Here is a 25,600-nt window from a genome sequence, read left to right as displayed (position 1 = left end):
TAAGCCATGTAGGATCAGGCCAATGGCCCATCCAGTCCAACATTCTGTGTCACATAAGAACATAAGGAAAGCCACGTTGGATCAGGCCAGTGGCCCATCCAGTCCAACACTCTGTGTCACATAAGAACATAAGAGAAGTCATGTTGGATCAGGCCAATGGCCCATCCAGTCCAACACTCTGTGGGCCAAAAACCCAGGGGGCAAAAAAACCCAGGTGCCATCAGGAGAGCCACCAGTGGGGCTAGAAGCCCTGTGCCCCCCGCCCCAGCACCAAGAATACAGAGCATCACTACCCCAGACAGAGATTTTCATCTATACCCTGTGGCCAATAGCCACTGATGGACCTCTGCTCCAGATTTTGATCCAATCTCCTCTTGAAGCTGTCTATGCTTGAGCTGCCGCCACCTCCTGTGGCAGTGAATTCCACATGTGCTTCACCCTTTGGGTGAAGAAGGACTTCCTTTTATCCATTCTAACTGGACTGTTCAGCAATTTCATTGAATGTCCATGAGTTCTTGCATTGTGAGAGAGGGAGAAAAGGACTTCTTTCTCTACTTTCTCTGTCCCAGGCATAATCTTGTAAACTTCTGTCATGTCACCCCACAGCTGACGTTTCTCCAAGCTTAAGTAAGAACGTAAGAGGAGCCCTGCTGGATCAAAGCAAAAGCCCATCCAGTCCAGCAATCCGTTCCCTCTAGGAAGTCCACAGGTAGAATGAGTGCAACAACATCCCTCTGCCCATGTTCCCCAGCAACTGAGACAAGGATGAACACTGCCTGTGGTACTGGAGAAGAGAGTAGATATCCATCATGACTAGTAGCTGTTGTCAGGGCTTTTTATAAGAACATAAGAGAAGCCATGTTGGATCAGGCCAGTGGCCCATCCAGCCCAACACTCTGTGTCACATAAGAACATAAGAGAAGCCATGTTGGATCAGGCCCATGGCCCATCCAGTCCAACACTCTGTGTCACATAAGAACATAAGAGAAGCCATGTTGGATCAGGCCAGTGGCCCCATCCAGTCCAACAGTCTGTGTCACATAAGAACATAAGAGAAGCCATGTTGGATCAGGCCCATGGTCCATCCAGTCCAACACTCTGTGTCACATAAGAACATAAGAGAAGCCATGTTGGATCAGGCCCATGGCCCATCCAGCCCAACACTCTGTGTCACATAAGAACATAAGAGAAGCCATGTTGGATCAGGCCCATGGCCCATCCAGTCCAACACTCTGTGTCACATAAGAACATAAGAGAAGCCATGTTGGATCAGGCCATGGCCCATCCAGTCCAACACTCTGTGTCACATAAGAACATAAGAGAAGCCATGTTGGATCAGGCCAGTGGCCCATCCAGTCCAACAGTCTGAGTCACACAGTGGCCAAAACAACTAGGTGCCATCAGGAGGACCATCAGTGGGGCCAGGACACTACAAGCCCTCCCACTGTTGCCCCCCCCCCCCCCCAGCACCAAGAAGACAGAGCATCACTGTCCCCAGATATAAGAACATATGAGAGGCCATGTTGGATCAGGCCAGCAGCCCATCTAGTCCAACACTCTGTGTCACACAGTGGCCAAAAAGATCCAGGTGCCATCAGGAGGTCCACCAGTGGGCCAGGTGTCGGACACTAGAAGCCCTCCCACTGTTGCCCCCGCCAAGCACCAAGAATACAGAGCATCACTGCCCCAGATAGAGAGTTCCAACAATAAGCTGTGGGTAAGAGCCACTGATGGACCTCTGCTCCATTGATGGACCTTTATCCAATCCCTTCTTGAAGATGGATATGCTTGCAGCCGCCACCACCTCCTGTGGCAGTGAATTCCACATGTTAATCACTCTCCACTTCCTTGTGTTAATCACTCCTCCCACTTGCAGCTGCTGGAATGGCCTTGGGTCAGCCATAGCTCTCACAGAGCTGTCCTTGAAAGGGCAGCTTCTGGGAGAGCTCTCTCAGCCCCATCCACCTCACAGGGTGTCTGTTGTGGGGAAGAAAGGTATAGAAGACTGTAAGCCGCTCTGAGATTCAGAGTGAAGGGCGTGATATAAATCCAATAACATCATCATCTCCTCCTCCTCCTCCTCCTCATGGTGCCTTCCCTCCAGCTCCTTATCCAACACTCACCAAGTGTTTTTAGAAAGTGGCTTGTTCAGGTGATTCTTTTGCCCAGCATGAACTCTGATTGGCCACTGGGGAATTGACTGAGTGCCGATTTTTTATGAAAACATTGCTTCAATGGCAGCTGCCTCCACTGCACAGGGATCTTCACTGTGGCAGCCATTTTGCGGCCGGCTCCACTCCTGCGGCAGCCGTTTTGTGCCTGCACCCCCCCCCCCAGCTCTGTGTCAGAATTCCAAAGGTGCCCACATGCTCAAAAAAGACTGAGGTGAAGACATAGAGCCCCCTGGACATGAGAGAGCTTCTGCTGCATTATGGAATCATAAGCTGAGACAGTTTCTGGGACAGTCACATAAAATACAAGAGGATATATCGTTTGTTCCCCTTCTTTGCAATGTGCGTGCATCTCCTGGACAAGCTCCCTTTCCCAGCATGTTTTCCTTTCTTTCTTTTTTTTTTCCGTTTAAAAAGTTTTATTCGTTTCAGAGAAACAGGTGTAGGGAATAGAGAGTATAGAGAGCACAATGCATAGAGAACACAATACATTTTGACCTTATTCTGCATACAAATACAAATACTGCATACAAATACTTTCAAAGAATACAAGCCTACATTTGCAATACTTTCTTTACATAAATTGTCCCGTATTATTATCTCTAAGCTAAACATCATCAACATTTTAAAATTTTATATTATAAATCTTTTGCTTGAGTTATCTCTTGCTTTCGGCAATTCCAGTAAAGGCAATTTTGTAATATAAAATAGAGGGGGAAAGGGAGAAATCAATTCACACCAGAGAATCTCAAGAGTCTCGAGTGTCTAACCAGGCATAGAATTTCATCCAGTATTTTCTTGTTTCTTCCTAAGATTTCCCAGCCAACAGCTGGGATAGAAAGTCCAGCTCTGCTGTTTCTAGAATTTTTCCCCACCAAGTCCATTTTCGTGGGAATTATGTCCTCCTTTCTTCACCCCATCAGGTGGAACAGAATTGGGCAACGCTACAGGGAGGTGAGATGACCATCCAGACAACACAAGCTCAGAAGCCACGCAGGCGGTGGCGTCCCTGGCGGAAGCAGCAGTGGCGGCATCGCAAGAGATGCAACAAGGCGCGACAGTCACCATGGCGCTCAACAGGTTGCTGGGCAGTGGGAAGGCCTGGGAGGAGGGGGTGGTAGGGCTACCAAGCCCCCAGTGCGGGTGGGGGTTCTCCCCGCCCGGGAGATTCCCAACCCGCCGGCGATGTTGTGTTCCGGCTGCTCTAGGCATTTCCTGGGAAACTCTATGGTTTTCCCGGACACTCTAGCAATTTGGGAGGGAGAACTCCATGGTACAATAGGCACCATAGAGGTTTTTTTCCCTCCCCAAATGCTAGAACGTCCGGGAAAACCATAGAGTTTTCCAGGAAACGACTTAGAGCGGCCGACACACAACGTTGCCAGCATGATGACATTGTGCCACACAAAACAAGTCCCCCCCCTGGAGGGTGGGGGGGGGTCTTGGCAACCCTAGGGGGCAGCCATCTTGAATTTCCTTCCCTCTGACGCCTACTCAAGCGAGTGGGTCCTTTCCCCAAGATCTCTTGCAAGAGAAGCTCAAAAGTCACTGGAATCATCCAAAGCGTTTGTGGGTTCCAAGGTTCCATGTCCATGCAAGGCAGTCTTTCAGTCCCCTAATTGGTTTACAAAATTTGGGAAATAAAAAAATAACATTTAAAACTTTTAGCAACAGCTAATCAATTCATTGCAAACCGACATTTCCTGTTATTTTTTCACCCTCTGGTAACCATGCCAGTTAACAATAATATCGTGACGCTTTTTGGTATTTTCCCCTCCGCCTCTCTCGGACATCCAAGTGTCATTTCCGTCACTGCTAAGATCCGATTTGAGCCAAGTGCAAAGTTTTGCTTTCTTTTGTTTTACATGATTGCCTTCTAAAAGTTTGCATGTTTAGCGGCGGCACTTCAGAAGAACCACAGTAGGGGCCATGGCTGAGTGCCGGACCGTCTGCTCACCATGCAGAAGATCCCAGGTTCAAACCCCGGCATCTCCAGCTAAAAGGACCAGGCAGGAGGGGATGGGAAAGACCTTGGCCTGAGACCCTGCAGAGCCACTGCCAGTCTGAGTAGACAATGCATGTCATGACCCAGATGGGGGTGCCACCTGATGCTGTCGCCCCTCTGGAATGAGGCACCCTTGGGAAGGCCCAAAATATCCTCCCAAGGCCTTCAGATTCCTCTTGCTTTGGGCAAGGAAATAGACACATAGACCAGGCAGAGTAACAAAGAACAACAAAAAGGTTTATTTTAAACAGGAAAATCAGTGAAGGGCAAGTGAACAGAGAAGGCGCTTTAAACTGTATAAGTAACATGGAGAAGGGAAATCAAGTCCCTGACGCGTCTAGACTGAACTGTCCCTTGTCTGTTAGGCTGCCAGGCCTCAGCCTGCTCACTCTCTCTCCCTCAGAGCGAAGGTCTACCACTGAGCTATAGCCCACTTCATGGCTCTCCAGGGTCTCAGGTGGAAGTCTTTCCCCATCACCTCCTGCCTGGTCCTTTTAACTGGATATGCCGGGAATTGAACCTGGGACCTTTTGCTTGCTGAGCAGAGGCTCTAACACTGAGCCACAGCCCCACTTCATGGCTCTCCAGGATCTAAGACTGAGGTCTTTCCCATCACCTCTGCCCTGGTCCTTTTAACTGGAGATGCTGGGGATTGAACCTGAGACCTTCTGCTGCCAAGCAGATGCTCTACCACTGAGCTACAGCCCCACTTCATGGCTCTCCAGGGTCTCAGGTGGAAGTCTTTCCCATCACCTCCTGCCTGGTCGTTTTAACTGGATATGCCGGGAATTGAACCTGGACCTTTTGCTTGCTGAGCAGAGGCTCTAACACTGAGCCACAGCCCCACTTCATGGCTCTCCAGGATCTAAGACTGAGGTCTTTCCCATCACCTCCTGCCTGGTCCTTTTAACTGGAGATGCTGGGGACTGAACCTGGGACCTTCTGCATGCTGAGCAGAGACCTCTAGCACTGAGCCACAGTCCCACTTCATGGCTCTCCATGGTCTCAGCTTAGAGGTCTTTTCCCATCACCTCCTGCCTGGGCCCTTTCTGGGGATTGAACCGGGGACCCCTCTTCATGCCAGGCTGATGCTCTTCCTGTGAGCCACTGCGCTGCCCTCCCCTTTCCGTTGAATGTGTCAGCCCCATTGTTCCGCTTGAGACCCAGCAACTCAGGTCTGTCTGGATGATAGCTGGAAGTGCCACTTCGCTGTGGGGAAAACGCATCGCCCCTTTCCCGGCTTGTTCTGTGGGCAGGAGATTAACAGCACCCCTTGAGACTTTGTTATCAAGCTGCCAAGCGCCTGAGCCGCCTTGAGTGAGAAATGTACAGGAGCTAGGCCTAGGCCAGGGGTGTCAAACTCGTTTGTTGTGAGGGCTGGATCTGACATATGAGACCCTCCATAAATGAAACTTGTGCGGCTGGGGCCGTGGGTGTCATAAAATGGAATGCCAGGTAGCAGAGATATAAACTTTATAAAGAACACAGACAAACACAAATATATATATTTTTAAAAACTTAAAACATGCTTAAAACATTAGCACTCGTTGGGTCTTAAAGATGTTTTCTTTGTATTTCTCCCATGGGATCCAGGGAACTGGGCAAAGGAAGCCCTGGCTCTTTCCTTCCTTCCCCAGGGGCCAGGAAGGGGAGGAGCTTCAGCCAGTAGAAGGAGGGAGAGGTTTGGCTCAGTAGCTCTGCTGTGACTGAGAGAGCCTGGCAAAGCAAGCTATTTCTTCCCCCCTCCTCCTGAAGGGAGGAGCCTCAGCCAATGGAGAAAATAAAGGCCTTTGCTCTGGCGCTCCTGTGCGATTGAGCATGCCTGGCAAAGCAAACTGTGATGCAGAAGGAAGCGAGAAGGAGAATGAAGCAGATGACGGCCAGTTGCTCAGGGGCCTGATAGTAGCTCCCCGGGGACCTGATTCGGCTCCCGAAATGCATGTTGGCTTGGCTTGACAAGGTCTCATTTATCTCAGATCTGGCCCTCATAACAAATGAGTTCGACACCCGTACTCTAGGTTGTCCTACAGCTTGACTTTCTGGAGGGAAAATTGTTCTTCTCAGATTGGGCAGAAGGGATTTGCAGGGGTGGGATTCTAGGAGGAGTTCCTTTGCCTATTAGGCCACGCCCCCCTGATGTAGCCAATCCTCCTGGAGCTCTCAGCAGGCCCTGTACGAAGAGCCCTGTAAGGAATTCTAGCAGGACCTCCTTTGCCTATTAGGCCACACACCCCCTGATGCAGCCAATCTTCCTGGAGCTCTCAGTAGGCCCTGTACGAAGAGCCCTGTAAGGAATTCTAGCAGGACCTCCTTTGCCTATTAGGCCATGCCCCCCTGATGTAGCCAATCCTCCTGGAGCTCTCATCAGGCCCCTGTACGAAGAGCCCTGTAAGGAATTCTAGCAGGACCTCCTTTGCCTATTAGGCCACGCCCCCCTGATGTAGCCAATCCTCCTGGAGCTCTCAGCAGGCCCTGTACGAAGAGCCCTGTAAGGAATTCTAGCAGGACCTCCTTTGCCTATTAGGCCATGCCCCCCTGATGTAGCCAATCCTCCAAGAGCTTTCAAAAAAGAGCCTTGTAAGCTCTTGGAGGATTGCTCCATCAGGGGGTCTGGCCTAAGATGCAAAGGAACTCCTCCTAGAATTCCACACCTGGCTTTGGAAGGGTGTGGGGTGTGTCTGCTCAGCGACAGAGCCAAGAGTCTGGCTAGTCCCATGTCCTGTTTCCCATGCTGGCCCCTGCAGATCTTCAAGCAGTGTCAGGAGAGGCCGAAGCCCGCCATGTCATTGCAGTTGTCATTCAGAAGTCCCCTGCCTCTGAACTTGGAGGCTCCATTTAGCAGTAATAGCAGGTAGCCATGCATTTATTTCATCTATTATTTTATTTATTTAAAACAGTTATTAGCTGCCTCTCTACCCGTTTGGCATTCAAAGCAGCTTTCAACGGAAATGGATCGACGGCGAATGGATCTCATAGCTGCCTTTTAAACCCATCTAAACCGGAGGCCATTATTTTATATTCTTTGCTTTATTTATATCCCGTGTTTCTTTCCTGTGAGGTCCCAAATTAGCTTACATTGTTCTCCCTCCTCTCCTCTCTTTTATCCGACCAAGGGTTTTCTGTAGCTTGAATGTATGAATGTAGCTATGGGTTTCCCAGAATTCCCCAGCCCAAAGTTACACCTCACTGGGCCCATAACATCATGAGAGACAGTGACCTCTTCCGCCTTCCTGAGTACAGCCGACTCAGTTAGCATCGCCTTTTTCATAGAATCATAGAGTTGGAAGGGACCCCCAGGAACTTCACAAACACCTCCCCCTAAGTTCACAGGATCAGTGTTGCTGTCAGAGGGCCATCTAGCCTCTGCTTAAAAACCTCCAAGGAAGGAGAGCCCACCACCTCCCAAGGAGGAAGCCTCTTCCACTGAGGAACCGCTCTAAACTCACAAACACCTCCCCCTAAACTCACAGGATCCTCATTTCTGTCAGATGGCCATCTAGCCTCTGTTGAAAAACCTCCAAGGAAGGAGAGCCCACCACCTCCCCGAGGAGGAAGCCTCTTCCACTGAGGAACCACTCTAAACTCACAAAACCCCTCCCCCTACATTCACAGGATCTTCATCGCTGTCAGATGGCCATCTAGCCTCTGTTGAGAAACCTCAAGGAAGGAGAGCCCACCACCTCCCAAGGAGGAAGCCTGTTCCACTGAGGAACTGCTCTAAACTCACAAACACCTCCCCCTAAACTCACAGGATCCTCATTGCTTTCAAATGGCCATCTAGCCTCTGCTTAAAACCTCCAAGGAAGGAGAGCCCACCACCTCCCGAGGAAGCCTGTTCCACTGAGGAATCGCTCTAACGGTCAGGAAGTTCTACCTAATGTTGAGCCAGAAACTCTTTTGATTTAATTTCAACCCCTTGGTTCTGGCCCTGTCTTCTGGGGCCAAAGAAAACAATTCCACACCATTCTTTATAGGACAGCCCTTCAAGGACTTAAAAAAAAAAAAAACATTTCAAAAGTTTATTGAGAAAACTTCGACAATTACAGAAAGAAAAAGAAAGCTATTAAGTGATAAATATATCACCTCTCAGCCGCCTCCTCTGCAGGCTAAACATGCCCAGCTCCTTCAGTCTTCATCGGACTTGGTCTCCAGACCCCTCCCCATCTTCATCACCCACCTCTGGACCCCTTCCAGCTAATGTTCCCTCTAAACTCTGGAGTCTTGCGAACAAACATTCTACTTTGTGAGCTACTGGCATGAAAGTTGTGAGCTCCTGCATACATTAGTTTGCTCTGGGGCCATTTTTCCTGAGCTAAGACAAAAATGTGTACACCAGAAGCTAAAAAAACTGTGAGCTAGCTCACACTAAAGAGCCCCGTGGCGCAGAGTGGTAAAGCTGCACTGCTGCAGTCCTAAGCTCTTCTCACAACCTGAGTTCAATCCCAGTGAAAGCTGGTTTCAGGTCGCCGGCTTGAGGTTGACTCAGCCTTCCATCCTCTCGAGGTCAGTCCAAAGGAGTCCCCAGCTTGCTGGGGGGGAAGCATAGATGACTGGGGAAGGCAAGGGCAAACCACCCCGTAAAAAGTCTGCCGTGAAAACGTTGCGAAAGCAACGTCACCCCAGACTTTACTCTGCTCTGGTAAGACCTCACCTGGAGTCTTGTGTTCAGTTTTGGGGCACCACAATTTAAGAAGGATCTAGACAAGCTGGAACGGGTCCAGAGGAGGGCGACGAAGATGGTGAGGGGTCTGGAGACCAAGTCCTATGAGGAAAGGTTGAAGGAGCTGGGCATGTTTAGCCTGGAGAGGAGGTGGCTGAGAGGTGATAGGATCACCATCTTCAAGTACTTGAAGGGCTATCATCTAGAGGATGGGGTGGAATTGTTTTCTGTGGCCCCAGAAGGTCGGACCAGAACCAATGGGTTGAAATTAAATCAAAGAGTTTCCGGCTCAACATTAGGAAGAACTTCCTGACTGTTAGAGCTGTTCCTCAGTGGAACAGGCTTTCTTGGGAGGTGGTGGGCTCTCCTTCCTTGGAGGTTTTTAAAGAGAGGCTAGATGGGCATCTGACAGCAATGAAGATCCTGTGAATTTAGGGGGAGGGGTTTGAGTTTCCTACATTGTGCAGGGGGTTGGACTAGATGACCTTGGAGGTCCCTTCCAACTCTATGAATCTATATTCTATTAGGAAGAACTTCCTGACCGTTAGAGCGGTTCCTCAGTGGAGCAGGCTTCCTCCTTGGGAGGTGGTGGGCTCTCCTTCCTTGGAGGTTTTTCAACAGAGGCTAGATGGCCATCTGACAGCAATGAAGATCCTGTGAATTTAGGGGGAGGGGTTTGAGTTTCCTACATTGTGCAGGGGGTTGGACTAGATGACCTTGGAGGTCCCTTCCAACTCTATGAATCTATATTCTATTAGGAAGAACTTCCTGACCGTTAGAGTGGTTCCTCAGTGGAGCAGGCTTCCTCCTTGGGAGGTGGTGGGCTCTCCTTCCTTGGAGGTTTTTCAACAGAGGCTAGATGGCCACCTGACAGCAATGAGGATCCTGTGAATTTAGGGGGAGGGGTTTGTGAGTTTAGAGCGGTTCCTCAGTGGAACAGGTTTCCTCCTGGGGAGGTGGTGGGCTCTCCTTCCTTGGAGGTTTCTCAACAGAGGCTAGATGGCCACCTGACAGCAATGAGGATCCTGTGAATTTAGGGGGAGGGGTTTGTGAGGTTAGAGCAGTTCCTCAGTGGAACAGGCTTCCTCCTTGGGAGGTGGTGGGCTCTCCTTCCTTGGAGGTTTTTAAAGAGGCTAGATGGCCATCTGACAGCAATGAAGGTCCTGTGAATTTAGGGGGAGGGGTTTGAGTTTCCTGCATTGGGCAGGGGGTTGGACTGGAGGACCCTTCCAACTCTAGGATTCTATGACTGGTGCTTGCACAGGGGACTACCTTTACCTTTAGCTCACGCTAACTCAGCTTAGAGGGAACACTGGTTCTAGCTTGTCTATATCCTTCTTAAAATGTGGTGTTTTTCTGCTGCATCTGCATTGCGGTGACTTCGAGCATTGCCGCCTCTTTCCCCGACTGACAGCCGCTCTCCGGGGTCTCTGAAGCAGAGGTCTTTCCCACCCTGCTGAGTTTTCTGTTTTAACCTGTGGGTGCCAGGCCGCCCCCCCCCCCCTCACGTTTTGTGACTGTGTTCTCCACCCGCTGAGCAACCCTTTCTTGCGTCACTTGTGTCTTGCAGTGAAGCTGCTGCCCACGCCGTAGCCACGCTCGCCGAAGCCACCCTCCAAGGCGGCGGGCAAATCGTCCTCTCCGGTGAAACTGCGGCAGCCGTTGGAGCGCTCACCGGAGTTCAAGATGCAAATGGTAAGCCAATACGAGCGTCGGGCTGCGCTTTCCCCCTGGTCCCGTGTAAAGGCTCACTTCCCGAGTTAAGGGGCTTCCAAGTCGCAGCAGACTTTCCCTTTAAGTCACAAGGAAGAGTGTCCATGTGAGCAGCTTTGCTTGAATTGTCCATTTGTCCTCTCAAAAGGTGGGCAGCAGGATTGTGCTGCTGACGTCTGCCTGAAGTGGGCCTCGGCACTGCTGTCCTCTCCTTGCCTGCTCCCCATTCGGAGTGACAGAGGATATGTGTTCCTGAAGACACCTTTGAGGAGAGGCTGCCCTTCGTTTCCTCGCGGCAGATATTATAGCATTGAGAAAAGGGCAACTCGAATGATTCAAGGGTGCTGGAACACATTCCCTATGAAGAAGTTGGAGTTGGGAGTGAGCAGTGAAGTGGCCAAGTTTGCAGATGACACTAAATCGTTCAGGGTGGTGAGAACCAGAGAGGATTGTGAGGCACTCCAAAGGGATCTGTTGAGGCTGGGTGAGTGGGCGTCAACGTGGCAGATGCGGTTCAGTGTGGCCAAGTGCAAAGTAATGCACATTGGGGCCAAGAATCCCAGCTACAAATACAAGTTGATGGGGTGCGAACTGGCAGAGACTGACCAAGAGAGAGATCTTGGGGTCGTGGTAGATAACTCACTGAAAATGTCGAGACAGTGTGCGATTGTAATAAAAAAGGCCAACGCCATGCTGGGAATTATTAGGAAGGGAATTGAAAACAAATCCGCCAGTATCATAATGCCCCTGTATAAATCGATGATGCGGTCTCATTTGGAGTACTGTGTACAATTCTGGTCACCGTACCTCAAAAAGGATATTATAGCATTGCAAAAAGTCCAGAAAAGGGCAACTAGAATGACTCAAGGTTTGGAACACTTTCCCTATGAAGAAAGGTTAAAACACTTGGGGCTCTCTAGCTTGGAGAAACGTCGACTGCGGGGTGACATGATAGAGGTTTACAAGATTATGCATGGGATGGAGAAAGTAGAGAAAGAAGTACTTTTCTCCCTTTCTCACAATACAAGAACTTGTGGGCATTCAATGAAATTGCTGAGCAGTCCGGTTAGAATGGATAAAAGGAAGTCCTTCTTCACCCAAAGGGTGGTTAACATGTGGAATTCACTTCCACAGGAGGTGGTGGCGGATACAAGCATAGCCAGCTTCAAGAGGGGATTGGATAAAAATATGGAGCAGAGGTCCATCAGTGGCTATTAGCCAGAATTAACTCTGATCTTCTTGCCTACCATATCTGTTTCTTATTGTGTGTGTGTGTGTGTGTGTCTTTCCTTCTCAAAGTCATGTTCTCTAATCCCTGGTGGTATTAAAGTGACTCTGCCTGAATTCTGGGAAGTTCTCGGAAGCGCTTTCCAGGTTAGCTTCATTACATAACTGGCAGATATCTAGCTGCTGGGGGGCACCAGCAAAAGGCTCCGGCAGCCGCCCTTGGAGCTCTCCCTCTGCCTGTTTGCAAACCATGGCGCCAACCTCAGCCTTCCTGCCCTCCCTTGAGGGTTTTGCATTTGGGTCCTGACTCTCTGGGTGGGCCAGTCACCCACCTCTGCCTCTCCAGCCTTCCCCTTGCCTTTAGGGAGAAGATCTGCCCGGTTATAAGCATGTCAGCTCTCCAGCGTAGCCAATCAGCGAGGCCTCTGCAGCACAAGGCTTGATCAGCATAGAAGATTAAGTGGGAAGCGCCGTGATTGGTCTCGCTGGCCGGGAGGAGGAGGAGGGGGGGGGAAGGATTTTTGCTGGCAGAGGAATTAACCGGCCAATTCTTCCTGCCCTAGATTTGGCGTTAAAAAAACCCAAACCAGGTTTGTTTAAATGTCCTTTTACGCATCCTCCTAGCGAGAACGGGGCCAGAATTAACTCTGATCTTCTTGCCTACCATATCTGTTTCTTATTTTGGAGTCAGGTGGGTAGCCGTGTTGGTCTGAAGCAACAGAACGGAAGCTTAAATCCAGAATTAAACTTTGTTGGCCTTAAAGGCACCACTGGACTCAGGGGTGGAATTCTAGCAGGAGCTCCTTTGCATATTCGGCCACAGCCCCCTGATGGAGCCAATCCTCCAAGAGCTTACAGGGCTCTTTTTTGTAAGCTCTCGGAGGATTGGCTACATTGGGGGGGTGGCCTAATATGCAAAGGAGCTCCTGCCAGAACGCCACCCCTGACTGGATTAACCTTTGCTCAGTTGTTTTCCTGTTTTTTGACAGTTGGTAATGCTTCCTCCAAGTTCACTGAGTGAGTCAGTGGAAGAGGGAAGAGAAAGAAAGACAGGATGGATCTGGTTTTGGCCCCACTGATGGATTTCCTGATGGCATGGGGCTTTTTGGCCACTGCATGACATGGAGGGTTGGACTGGAGGGGCCATTGGCCTGATCCAACATGGCTTCTTTTCTGATATCTGGAGCAAGTGATGCTCTGTATTCTTGGTGCTTGGGGGGCAACAGTGGGAGGGCTTCTAGTGTCCTGACCCCACTGATGGACCTCCTGATGGTGCCTGTTTTTTTGGCCACTGTATGTTGGACTGAGTGTTGGACTGAATGGGGCACTGGCCTGATCCAACGTCTTCTCTTATGTTCTTATGTGACACAGAGTGTTGGACTGGATGGGCCACTGGCCTGATCCAACATGGCTTCTCTTATGTTCTTATGTGACACAGAGTGTAGGACTGGATGGGCCACTGCCTGACCCAACATGGCTTCTCTTATGTTCTTATGTGACACAGAGTGTTGGACTGGATGGGCCACTGCCTGACCCAACATGGCTTCTCTTATGTTCTTATGTGACACAGAGTGTTGGACTGGATGGGCCACTGGCCTGACCCAACATGGCTTCTCTTCTGTTCTTATGTGACACAGAGTGTTGGACTGGATGGGCCACTGGCCTGATCCAACGTCTTCTCTTATGTTCTTATGTGACACAGAGTGTTGGACTGGATGGGCCACTGGCCTGATCCATCGGCTTCTCTTATGTGACACAGAGTGTTGGACTGGATGGACCACTGGCCTGATCCAGCATGGCTTCTCTTATGTTCTTATGGGACACAGAGTGTTGGACTGGATGGGCCACTGGCCTGATCCACCGGCTTCTCTTATGTGACACAGAGTGTTGGACTGGATGGGCCATTGGCCTGATCCAGCATGGCTTCTCTTATGTGACACAGAGTGTTGGACTGGATGGGCCATTGGCCTGATCCAGCATGGCTTTTCTTATGTTCTTATGTGACACAGAGTGTTGGACTGGATGGGCCTCTGGCGTGATCCAACATGGCTTCTCTTATGTTCTTATGTGACTCAGAGTGTTGGACTGGATGGGCCACTGACCAGATCCAACTTGTTTTCTCTTATGTTCTTATATTCTTTCCCAATCACCCTTTGTGTTCAAGACTGTGGGGCTCTTTCCCATCTGGTGGCAGGGGTATGTGACGCTGTACAGGGCTCTAGCGGCCCTTAACAAGGAGAAAGTGTATCATACTTCCGTTGCAGTTATTAATTTCTTGGGCAGCCGGCACAAAAGTAGTACAAGGAAGCTTTGTGTTTGCATCAGGTCGTGGCAGCTTTTGCCCCTTCCAGAGGGGCCATGGCTCAGTGGTAGAGCATCTGCCTGGTGTGCAGCAGGTCCCAGGTTCAATCCTCAGCACCTCCTCGGATGAATCTGGGATGTGCACAATCCCTTCTCCATAAGCAAAACTTCAGGCTTAGCAACAGAAGTTCTGCACCCAGCGAGGCCGTAAGATTTATGTCAGTTGGGTCAGTTTGCATACTCCCTCGTAGTTTGCATAGGTCTGCCTTTGGTGCTGTTATGCATAAATCTGCTTTTACTAGCCAGGGCAACAGGTGTTGCGTTCCTCTCCGGCCCCTTGCCTATGTGATCCCAGCAAGGTGTAGCGTTTAAATCCAGGTTCCAGTCCTCATTCGTACTATGGAAGCCTTCTGGGTGACCTTGTGCCAGTCATGGCTCTCAGCCTCACCTAACTCGCAGGGTTGTTGTGAGGATAAACCAGAGGGAATGATGTAAGCTGCTTTGGGTCCCATTGGTGGGGCTCTTTAGCTTGGAGAAACGTCGACTGCGGGGTGATATGGGAGAAGTTTACAAGATTATGCCTGGGATGGAGAAGGTAGAGAAAGAAGTACTTTTCTCCCTTTCTCACAATACAAGAACTCGTGGGCATTCAATGAAATTGCTGAGCAGTCGGGTTAGAACAGATAGAAGGAAATCCTTCTTCACCCAAAGGGTGATTAACATGTGGAATTCATTGCTACAGAAGGTGGTGGCGGCTACAAGCATAACCAACTTCAAGAGGGGATTGGATAAACATCTGGAGCAGAGATCTATCAGTGGCTATTAGCCACAGCGTATTGATGGAATGCAGAGTGGTAAAGCTGCAGTACTGTAGTCCTAAGCTCTGCTCACGGCCTGAGTTCAATCCCTGCGGAAGCTGGGTTCAGGTAGCCGTCTCAAGGTTGACTCAGCCTTCCATCCTTCCAAGATCGGTCAAATGAGTCCCCAGCTTGCTGGAGGGAAAGGGTAGATGACTGGGGAAGGCAAGGGCAAACCACCCCCTAAAAAGTATGCCGTGAAAACGTTGTGAAGGCAACGTCACCCCAGAGTCGGAAACGACAGGGTGTCACAGGTGCTTGCCCCTATACCTTTTTTTAAATTGTTGGAGCTCTCTGTCTGTGGCTGTGATGCTCTATATTCTGGGTGCTTGGTGGAGGGGGGCACAGTGGGAGGGCTTCTAACGTCCTGGCCCCACTGATGGACCTCTTGATGGCACCTGGGTTTTTTGGCCACTGTGTGACAGAGTGTTGGACTACATGGGCCATTGGTCTGATCTGGGCTTCTGTAATGTTCTTATGTGACACAGAGTGTTGGACTGGATGGGCCACTGCCTGACCCAACATGGCTTCTCTTATGTTCTTATGTGACACAGAGTGTTGGACTGGATGGGCCACTGGCCTGATCCAACAGGGCTTCTGTTATGTTCTTATGTGACACAGAGTGTTGGACTGGATGGGCCATTGGCCTGATCCAACAGGGCTTCTGTAATGTTCTTATATGACACAGAGTGTTGGACTGGATGGGCCATTGGCCTGATCCAACATGGCTTCTCTTCTGTTCTTATGTGACCCAGAGTGTTGGAGTGGAGGGGCCATTGGCCTGATCCAACAGGGCTTCTGTTATGTTCTTATGTGACACAGAGTGTTGGACTGGATGGGCCACTGGCCTGATCCAACAGGGCTTCTGTTATGTTCTTATGTGACACAGAGTGTTGGACTGGATGGGCCATTGGCCTGATCTGGGCTTCTGTAATGTTCTTATGTGACACAGAGTGTTGGACTACATGGGCCATTGGTCTGATCTGGGCTTCTGTAATGTTCTTATGTGACACAGAGTGTTGGACTGGATGGGCCATTGGCCTGATCCAAGAGGGCTTCTCTTCTGTTCTTATGTGAGACAAGAGTGTTGGACTGGATGGGCCATTGGCCTGATCCAACATGGCTTCTCTTCTGTTCTTATGTGACCCAGAGTGTTGGAGTGGAGGGGCCATTGGCCTGATCCAACATGGCTTCTCTTCTGTTCTTATATGACACAGAGTGTTGGACTGGATGGGCCATTGGCCTGATCCAACATGGCTTCTCTTCTGTTCTTATGTGACCCAGAGTGTTGGAGTGGAGGGGCCATTGGCCTGATCCAACAGGGCTTCTGTTATGTTCTTATGTGACACAGAGTGTTGGACTGGATGGGCCACTGGCCTGATCCAACAGGGCTTCTGTTATGTTCTTATGTGACACAGAGTGTTGGACTGGATGGGCCATTGGCCTGATCTGGGCTTCTGTAATGTTCTTATGTGACACAGAGTGTTGGACTACATGGGCCATTGGTCTGATATGGGCTTCTGTAATGTTCTTATGTGACACAGAGTGTTGGACTGGATGGGCCATTGGTCTGATCTGGGCTTCTGTAATGTTCTTTTGTGACACAGAGTGTTGGACTACATGGGCCATTGGTCTGATCTGGGCTTCTGTAATGTTCTTATGTGACACAGAGTGTTGGACTACATGGGCCATTGGTCTGATCTGGGCTTCTGTAATGTTCTTATGTGACACAGAGTGTTGGACTGGATGGGCCATTGGCCTGATCCAAGAGGGCTTCTCTTCTGTTCTTATGTGAGACAAGAGTGTTGGACTGGATGGGCCATTGGCCTGATCCAAGAGGGCTTCTCTTCTGTTCTTATGTGACCCAGAGTGTTGGAGTGGAGGGGCCATTGGCCTGATCCAACATGGCTTCTCTTCTGTTCTTATGTGACCCAGAGTGTTGGACTGGATGGGCCATTGGCCTGATCCAACATGGCTTCTCTTCTGTTCTTATGTGACCCAGAGTGTTGGATTGGAGGGCCCATTGGCCTGATCCACCATGGCTTCTCTTATGTTCTTATGTGACACAGAGTGTTGGACTGGATGGGCCATTGGCCTGATCCAACATGGCTTCTGTTATGTTCTTAAGTGACACAGAGTGTTGGACTGGAGGGGCCATTGGCCTGATCCAACATGGCTTCTCTTACGTTCTTACATAAGCAGGACTTTTTTTGAGCAGGAATGCAGTTCTGGCTGGCTGAGCCGCAAGGGGTGCGGCTTGATACGCAAATGAGTTCCTGCTGGGCTTCCTCTACAAAAAAAAGCCCTTGGTATAAGTAAAGTAAATAAGTAAATGGCTAAAAACTAGTTTTTTCCTGAGCTTAGAAAATAAGAACGCTGCAACTGTTGGGAAGCTGAACTCTGCACCTTCCGTGACCTTTTTGCCTGCGGTGAAGTCGCCGCGTGGACGCAACCCCGTCGGAGCCTGAAATAGAGAGACAAGTAGCTTTGTCGATGGATCTACCCAAATCCATGCCCGAGAGGTCACATGATCATCTCTTCCTCTCCTTAAATGCCACCGCTGTGACTTTCAGTGGGGGGGATTAACGGTGTGTTGGGCAGGGGAGGTCGGGGGCAGAGGAAAGCGCAGCTGGGCTCCTCTGTCCTGGCACCGGGGTAGCTCTCTCTGTCTGCAGGCTGCCTCTCTCTCTCGCACATCATTAGGTCTGGCTCTGCCCAGGAATCTCTGCAGCTCACGGCAAGGTGGGGGCTGCTGCTGTGGCCCCTTTTTCTCCTACATCACATAGTTTGATTGTTCCCAAAAATTGCTCCTGAGTAGTAGTCCATGTGAGAGTTTTACAAGACTATGCCTGGGATAGAGAAGGTAAAGAAAGAAGTCCTTTTCTCCCTTTCTTACAATACGAGAACTCACGGGCATTCAATGAAATTGCTGAGCAGTCAGGTTAAAACGGATAGAAGGAAGTACTTCTTCACCCAAAGGGTGATTAACATGTGGAATTCACTGCCACAGGAGGTGGTGGCGGCTACAAGCATAGCAGGCTTCAAGAGGGGGTTAGATAAGCATATGGAGCAGAGGTCCATCAGTGGCTATTAGCCACAGCTTATTGCTTGAGCTCTTAGTCTGCGGCAGTGATGCTCTGTATTCTGGGTGCTTGGGGGGGCACAGTGGGAGGGCTTCTAGTGTTCTGGCCCCACTGATGGAGCTTCTAATGGCATCTGGGTTTTTTGGCCACTGTGTGATAGAGAGTATTGGACTGGATGGGCCGTTGGCCTGATCCAGCATGGCTTCTCTTATGTTCTTATGTGACATAGAGTGTTGGACTGGATGGGCCGATGGCCTGATCCAACATGGCTTCTCTTATGTTCTTATGTGACACAGAGTGTTGGACTGGATGGGCCACTGGCCTGACCCAACATGGCTTTTCTTATGTTCTTATGTGACACAGAGTGTTGGGCTGGATGGGCCACTGGCCTGACCCAACATGGCTTTTCTTATGTTCTTATGTGACACAGAGTGTTGGACTGGATGGGCCATTGGCCTGACCCAACATGGCTTTTCTTATGTTCTTATGTGACACAGAGTGTTGGACTGGATGGGCCACTGGCCTGACCCAACATGGCTTTTCTTATGTTCTTATGTGACACAGAGTGTTGGGCTGGATGGGCCATTGGCCTGATCCAACATGGCTTCTCTTATGTTCTTATGTGACACAGAGTGTTGGACTGGATGGGCCACTGGCCTGACCCAACATGGCTTTTCTTATGTTCTTATGTGACACAGAGTGTTGGGCTGGATGGGCCATTGGCCTGATCCAACATGGCTTCTCTTATGTTCTTCTGTGACACAGAGTGTTGGACTGGATGGGCCATTGGCCTGACCCAACATGGCTTTTCTTATGTGACACAGAGTGTTGGACTGGATGGGCCGTTGGCCTGATCCAACATGGCTTCTCTTATGTTCTTAAGAATGCACAGCATTCTGGAGTTAGCCTTTAAGTATAGCCAGTTTTAAGAGGGGATTGGATAAGCATCTGGAGCAGAGGTCCATCAGTGGCTGTTAGCCACATCGTATTGTTAGAATTCTCTGTCTGGGGCAAGTGACGCTCTGTATTCCTGGTGCTTTGGAGGGACAACAGTGGGAGGACTTTTATTGTTCTGGCCCTGCTGGTGGACCTCCTGATGGCACCTGGGTCTTTTGGCCACTGTATGACGCAGAGTATTGGACTGGATGGTCCGTTGGCCTGATCCAACATGGCTTCTCTTCTGTTCTTATGTGACCCAGAGTGTTGGAGAGGAGGGGCCATTGGCCTGATCCAACAGGGCTTCTGTTATGTTCTTATGTGACACAGAGTGTTGGACTGGATGGTCCGTTGGCCTGATCCAACAGAGCTTCTCTTATGTTCTTATGTGACACAGAGTGTTGGACTGGATGGGCCACTGGCCTGATCCAACAGGGCTTCTCTTATGTTCTTATGTGACACAGAGTGCTGGACTGGATGGGCCACTGGCCTGATCCAACAGGGCTTCTCTTATGTTCTTATGTGACACAGAGTGCTGGACTGGATGGGCCACTGGCCTGATCCAACAGGGCTTCTCTTATGTTCTTATGTGACACAGAGTGCTGGACTGGATGGGCCACTGGCCTGATCCAACAGGGCTTCTCTTATGTTCTTATGTGACACAGAGTGCTGGACTGGATGGGCCACTGGCCTGATCCAACAGGGCTTCTCTTATGTTCTTATGTGACACAGAGTGCTGGACTGGATGGGCCACTGGCCTGATCCAACAGGGCTTCTCTTATGTTCTTATGTGACACAGAGTGCTGGACTGGATGGGCCACTGGCCTGATCCAACAGGGCTTCTCTTATGTTCTTATGTGACACAGAGTGCTGGACTGGATGGGCCACTGGCCTGATCCAACATGGCTTCTCTTCTGTTCTTATGTGACACAGAGTGTTGGACTGGATGGGCTGTTGGCCTGATCCAGCATGGCTTCTCTTATGTTCTTAGGAGAGCCACTGTGGGGTAGCGGTTAGAACATCTGGAAGAGCCAGGCGTGACTCGCTGGGTGGCCTTGGGTCAGTCCCATACTCTCAGCCTAATCCTGCCACACGGGGTTGTTGTGAGGATGAAACGGAGGGAGAGGGAAAGTGCAGATGACTTGGGGATGAAGGCATATCAACAAAGTAAGCTAATAAATAAAATTAATCACAGCCAGCGGCAGCCACTTGTGATCTCCTTAGGTCAGCTCTCCAGAGAGCCAATTTAGTGTAGTGGTGAAGTGCGCGGACTCTTATCTGAGAGAACCGGGTTTGATTCCGCACTCCTCCACTTGCACCTGCTGGAATGACCTTGGGTCAGCCAGAGCTCTTGCAGAGCTGTCCTTGAGAGGCAATTTCTGCCAGAGCTCTCTCAGCCGGACCCACCTTACAGGGTGTCTGTTGTGGTTGGGGGGGGGGAGTTAAAGGAGATTTGTAATCTTCTCTGAGATTCAGAGTGAAGGGCGGGGTATAAATCCAATATCTTCTTCTAAAGAGAGCCAGTTTGGTGTAGTGGTTAAATGTGCGGATTCTTATCTGGGAGAACTGGCTTTGATTCCCCACTGCTCCACTGGCGGCTGCTGGAATGGCCTTGGGTCAGCCAGAGCTCTCTTATCTGGGAGAACCAGGTTTGATTCCCCACTCCTTCACTTGCAGCTGCTGGAATGGCCTTGGGTCAGCCAGAGCTCTCTTATCTGGGAGAACCAGGTTTGATTCCCCACTCCTTCACTTGCAGCTGCTGGAATGGCCTTGGGTCAGCCAGAGCTCTCTTATCTGGGAGAACCAGGTTTGATTCCCCACTCCTTCACTTGCAGCTGCTGGAATGGCCTTGGGTCAGCCAGAGCTCTCTTATCTGGGAGAACCAGGTTTGATTCCCCCCTCCTCCACTTGCAGCTGCTGGAATGGCCTTGGGTCAGCCAGAGCTCTCTTATCTGGGAGAACCGGGTTCGATTCCCCACTCCTGCACTTGCACCTGCTGGAATGGCCTTTGGTCAGCCAGAGCTCTCTTATCTGGGAGAACCGGGCTTGATTCCCCATTCCTCCACTTGCAGCTGCTGGAATGGCCTTGGGTCAGCCATAGCTCTGGCAGAAGTTGTCCTTGAAAAGGCACCTTCTGTCAGAGCTCTCTCTGCCCCACCCATCTCACAGGGTGTTTGTTTTGGTGGAGGAAGGTAAAGGAGATTGTAAGGTGCTCTGAAATTCAGAGTGAAGGGTGGGCTATAAATCCGATATCTTCTTCTTAAATGTTCGACTGCTGTTTTCTGCCGGCCTGCCCTTTGCTCCCCGCCTCCCTTCCCTGCTGGGTGCCCTGGCATCCTCTCCCGTCAACAGGAGGCCGAGACTCCCCCTCCAGCTGTCACGGGCGAGGGCCTGACGTTATTTTTTCAAGCCCGGGACCGCTCTGCTGTCCACGTGGCCCGAATTAGGGGAAATGGACAGGAGGGACTTGGGCCTGTTTAAAAATTAAAGCTGATTACAAGACATTAGCGTTACATTTAAAGGAACAGACAGCCGCCTTTTGTACTCGTCACGGCTGCAATATGTTCCCGTCTGCAGCGAGCCCCAGAACAGCAGGCTGCGTAATGTGAGGAGGAAGCAAGCAGCCATTTTGGGCTTCGGCAAACAAGGAGCTTCAGTTAGAAGCTCAGGGGACTGGGGGAGGGGGGAGAGTCGACTCTATCCCGACACCAGGCATTCAGGTTGCCAGCTCCAGTCTGGGGAATTTCTGGAGACTTGGGGCAAGGACCAGCGTTCCCCCTAAGCTGCAGGGTCTTGTGAGCAAAAATTCTACTTTGTGAGTTACTGATATTAAAGTTAAGAACATAAGAACATAAGAGAAGCCATGTTGGATCAGGCCAACGGCCCATCAAGTCCAACACTCTGTGTCACACAGTGGCAAAAAATGTTATATACACACATACACTGTGGCTAATAGCCACTGATGGACCTGTGCTCCATACACTGTGGCTAATAGCCACTGATGGACCTGTGCTCCATATTTTTATCTAAACCCCTCTTGAAGGTGGCTATACTTGTGGCCGCCACCACCTCCTGTGGCAGTGAATTCCACATGTTAATCACCCTTTGGGTGAAGAAGTACTTCCTTTTATCCGTCTTAACCTGTCTGCTCAGCAATTTCATCGAATGCCCACGAGTTCTTGTATTGTTAGATCCAAGCGGTCAGCGGTGTCGGTCTGAAGCAGTTGAACAAAGCAGGAGTCAAGTGGCACCTTTAAGACCAACCGAGTTTTATTGAGAACGTCAGCTTTCGTGTGCTCTTAAGCACACTTCCTCAGACGAGGAATCCAGCACAGTGAGCAAAGCCATACAGAGCTGAACAGAGCCATCCATAGCTGGTAGGCAGTGGCCCAGAATGCAACAGGGTGCAGATTTAAGAACCAATGACAGGGAAGTAAAATTATCTAGTAGGCAGTGGTTTAGATTGTAAAATGGTACAATGACAGAATAGTAAAATTAACAAATGGAGCAGACCTTTGATCTGAGTAGCCTGAGCATGCGAAAGCAACAAAACAGTAGTATGCAGTAAAATTAAATTGAGCAAACCTTTGATCTCAATAGCAGGAGCATGCGAAAGCAACAAAACAGTAGTATGTCTAATAGATAGATAGTAGATCTATCTCTAGACATCCGACATTTATTCTATGTGGTTCTTAAGTTAAGCAACTTTGGCCACCCCTTTTTAGGATCAACAAAGCACTTTTAGGACCAAGGCATGAGCTTATGTGTGCATGCGCAATGCTTCATATACAGTCCAATGGAAAAGTAATGAAATGGAGATAAAGGACAGTCAGCCTTTCGATCCAAGCGGGCAGCCATGTTGGTCTGAAGCAGTTGAACAAAGCAGGAGTCAAGTTGTGCCTTTAAGACCAACTCGTTTTTATTGAGAACGTAAGCTTTCATGTGCTCTTAAGCACACTTCATCAGACGAGGAATCCAGCGCAGTGAGCAAAGCCATACAGAGCTGAGCGGAGGCATACAGAGCTGGTAGGCAGTGGCCCAGAATGCAACATGGGACCGATTTAAGAACCAGTGACAGTGAAGTAAAATTATCTGGTAGGCGGTGGTTTAGAATGTAAAATGGTACAATGACAGAATAGTAAACCATGTCATCATGCTCGTGCTAGATCAAAGGTTTGCTCAATTGGTTCATTTTACTATTCTGTCATTGGATCTTAAATTTGTACCATTTTGCATTCTAAACCGCCTACCAGCTATATGTAGCTTGGCTTACTGTACCTGATTTCCTCGTCTGATGAAGTGTGCTTCTAGCACACGAAAGCTTACATTCCGGATAAAACAAAGCCGGAGTCAAGGGGCACCTTTAAGACCAACCAGTTTTTATCTAGAACGTAAGCTTGTTCTAAATAAACACTGTCATTGGTTCTTAAATCTGTCCCATGTTGCATTCTGGGCCACTGCCTACCAGCTCTGTATGGCTCTGCTCAGCTCTGTATGGCTTTGCTCCCTGCGCTGGATTCCTCGTCCGAGGAAGTGTGCTTAGAGAGCACATGTAAAGCCGACGTTCTGAATAAAAATGGGTTGGTCTTAAAGGTGACTCCTACTTTGTTCCACTGGTATTAAAGTTGTGAGCTGCTGGCATTCAAGTGGTGAGCTCCTGCATCAAGTAATGTGCTCTGGGGCCATTTTTCCTGAGCGAAGACAAAAAAAAGTCTGAGCTGGAGGCTAAAAATCTGATGAAACACTGGCAGCGTCCTAGGGAGAGAAATCCATTTCTCCTAGACCCTGTGGTATACCAGAGTCTGTCTTTCAAAGCTGCCATTTCGTGCAGGGGAAACTGATCTCTGTCGGCTGGAGAGAGCCTGGAGTCTTCCCAAAATTTGTAATTTTGGGAAGACTCCAGGCTCCAGCTGGAGGTTGGCAACACCAGGCACCATTATTCTGAAGTCTTCTCTGAGAGCCAGTTTGGTGTCGTGGTGAAGTGCGGGGACTCTTATCTGGGAGAACCGGGTTGGATTCCGTACTTGCAGCTGCTGGAATGTTCTTGGGTCAGCCAGAGTTCTCGCAGAGGTTGTCCTTGAAAGGGCAGCTTCTGTCAGAGTTCTCTCAGTTGCACCCATCTCACAGGGTGTCTACTGTGGGGGGAGAAGAGAAAGGAGATTGTGAGCCACTCTGTGACTCTGATTCAGAGAAAAGGGTGGGGTATAAATCTGCAGTCTTTCTCTCATAAGAACAGAAGAGAAGCCATGTTGGATCAGGCCAGTGGCCCATCCAGTCCAACACTCTGTGTCACATAAGAACATAAGAGAAGCCATGTTGGATCAGGCCAGTGGCCCATCCAGTCCAACACTTTGTGTCACATAAGAACATAAGAGAAGCCATGTTGGATCAGGCCAGTGGCCCCTCCAGTCCAACACTCTGTGTCACATAAGAACATAAGAGAAGCCATGTTGGATCAGGCCAGTGGCCCATCCAGTCCAACACTCTGTGTCACATAAGAACATAAGAGAAGCCATGTTGGATCAGGCCAGTGGCCCATCCAGTCCAACACTTTGTGTCACATAAGAACATAAGAGAAGCCATGTTGGATCAGGCCAGTGGCCCATCCAGTCCAACACTCTGTGTCACATAAGAACATAAGAGAAGCCATGTTGGATCAGGCCAGTGGCCCATCCAGTCCAACACTCAGTGTCGCATCTCAGGCCAAATTCTGAGCATACGAAGCCGCTCGATTGTGTCCCAAGCCGGTCTCCAGTTTGCTCAGCTTCTCTCCAGGGCCTTTATTAGACCATAGCCAAACACGTTAAGCGTTGAATGTGGCGCCTTATTTATTTATGTGCTTCATTTATATCCCACCTTTCTCCAGTAGGGACCCCAAGGTGGCTTACGTCGTTCTCCTCTCCTCAGTTTTACCCTCACAACTACCCTGTGAGATAGGCCAGGCTGAGAGTGTGTGACTAGCCCAAGGCCGCCCAGTGAGCTTCCATGGCAGAGCCAAGATTTGAACCTGGGTCTCTCAGATCCTAGTTTGGCACCCTTACACTACACTGGCTGTCCGCATTCTGCATCTGTGGCTTCCCCCCCTGCTCTCACTGCTCTCCCCCCCCCCCCACCACCACTAGGGTTACCAAGTCCCTCTGCCGCTGCAGCGGGGGACTTGTTCCTCGTGCATGCACGGCAACGTCACCCAGAATTGATGTCATCACGGTGGGGAAACGCTCTAGGATTTGCAGTAAAACTCTATGGTGCCATAGAGTTTTTACTGCAAGTCCTAGAGTGTCCCTGGCACGGCGTTCTGGGTGATGCCATTGCACTGGGGACAGCACAAGGTGGTGGTGCTCTTTGGGGGCGGGGGTCCCTCGCCCCGGCGGGTGCCTGGCAGTCCTTCCCCCAAACAACCTCTGATATTTGGCATCCTGTTGATCTTAGCTTCCTGAAAACAAAAATACGTCCACACCTACGTTTTTAGCATGGTGAAGGCGAGTTACAGGGGGCTTGATAGCTGTGGGGTTGCCTCCACCAGTATGCAGGGTTGCCAACTCTGGGTTGGAAAATTCCTGGAGTTCTGGGGGTGGAGCCCTGCAGTCCATGCTCTAAAGCAGCCATTTTCTGCAGGGAAACTGATCTGTGTAAGTCTAGAGATCAGT

General features: G+C 50.0%; 1 protein-coding gene across 1 annotated transcript in view; it reads left to right on the top strand.

Moving 5' to 3' along the window:
• NRF1 (nuclear respiratory factor 1) overlaps nucleotides 1-25,600 on the top strand; it is a 162,913-nt gene that overhangs the window by 116,780 nt on the left and 20,533 nt on the right. Inside the window, exon 12 of the mRNA XM_060245979.1 lies at nucleotides 10,407-10,531. Coding sequence (XP_060101962.1) covers nucleotides 10,407-10,531 — 125 coding nt within the window. The remainder of the gene's footprint in view (nucleotides 1-10,406; nucleotides 10,532-25,600) is intronic.

This window comes from Heteronotia binoei, chromosome 8, assembly GCF_032191835.1.
Source record: "Heteronotia binoei isolate CCM8104 ecotype False Entrance Well chromosome 8, APGP_CSIRO_Hbin_v1, whole genome shotgun sequence".
Taxonomy (NCBI): domain Eukaryota; kingdom Metazoa; phylum Chordata; class Lepidosauria; order Squamata; family Gekkonidae; genus Heteronotia; species Heteronotia binoei.
Note: the sequence above shows the minus strand (reverse complement) of the source record. Positions and strands in the feature narration are given on the sequence as shown.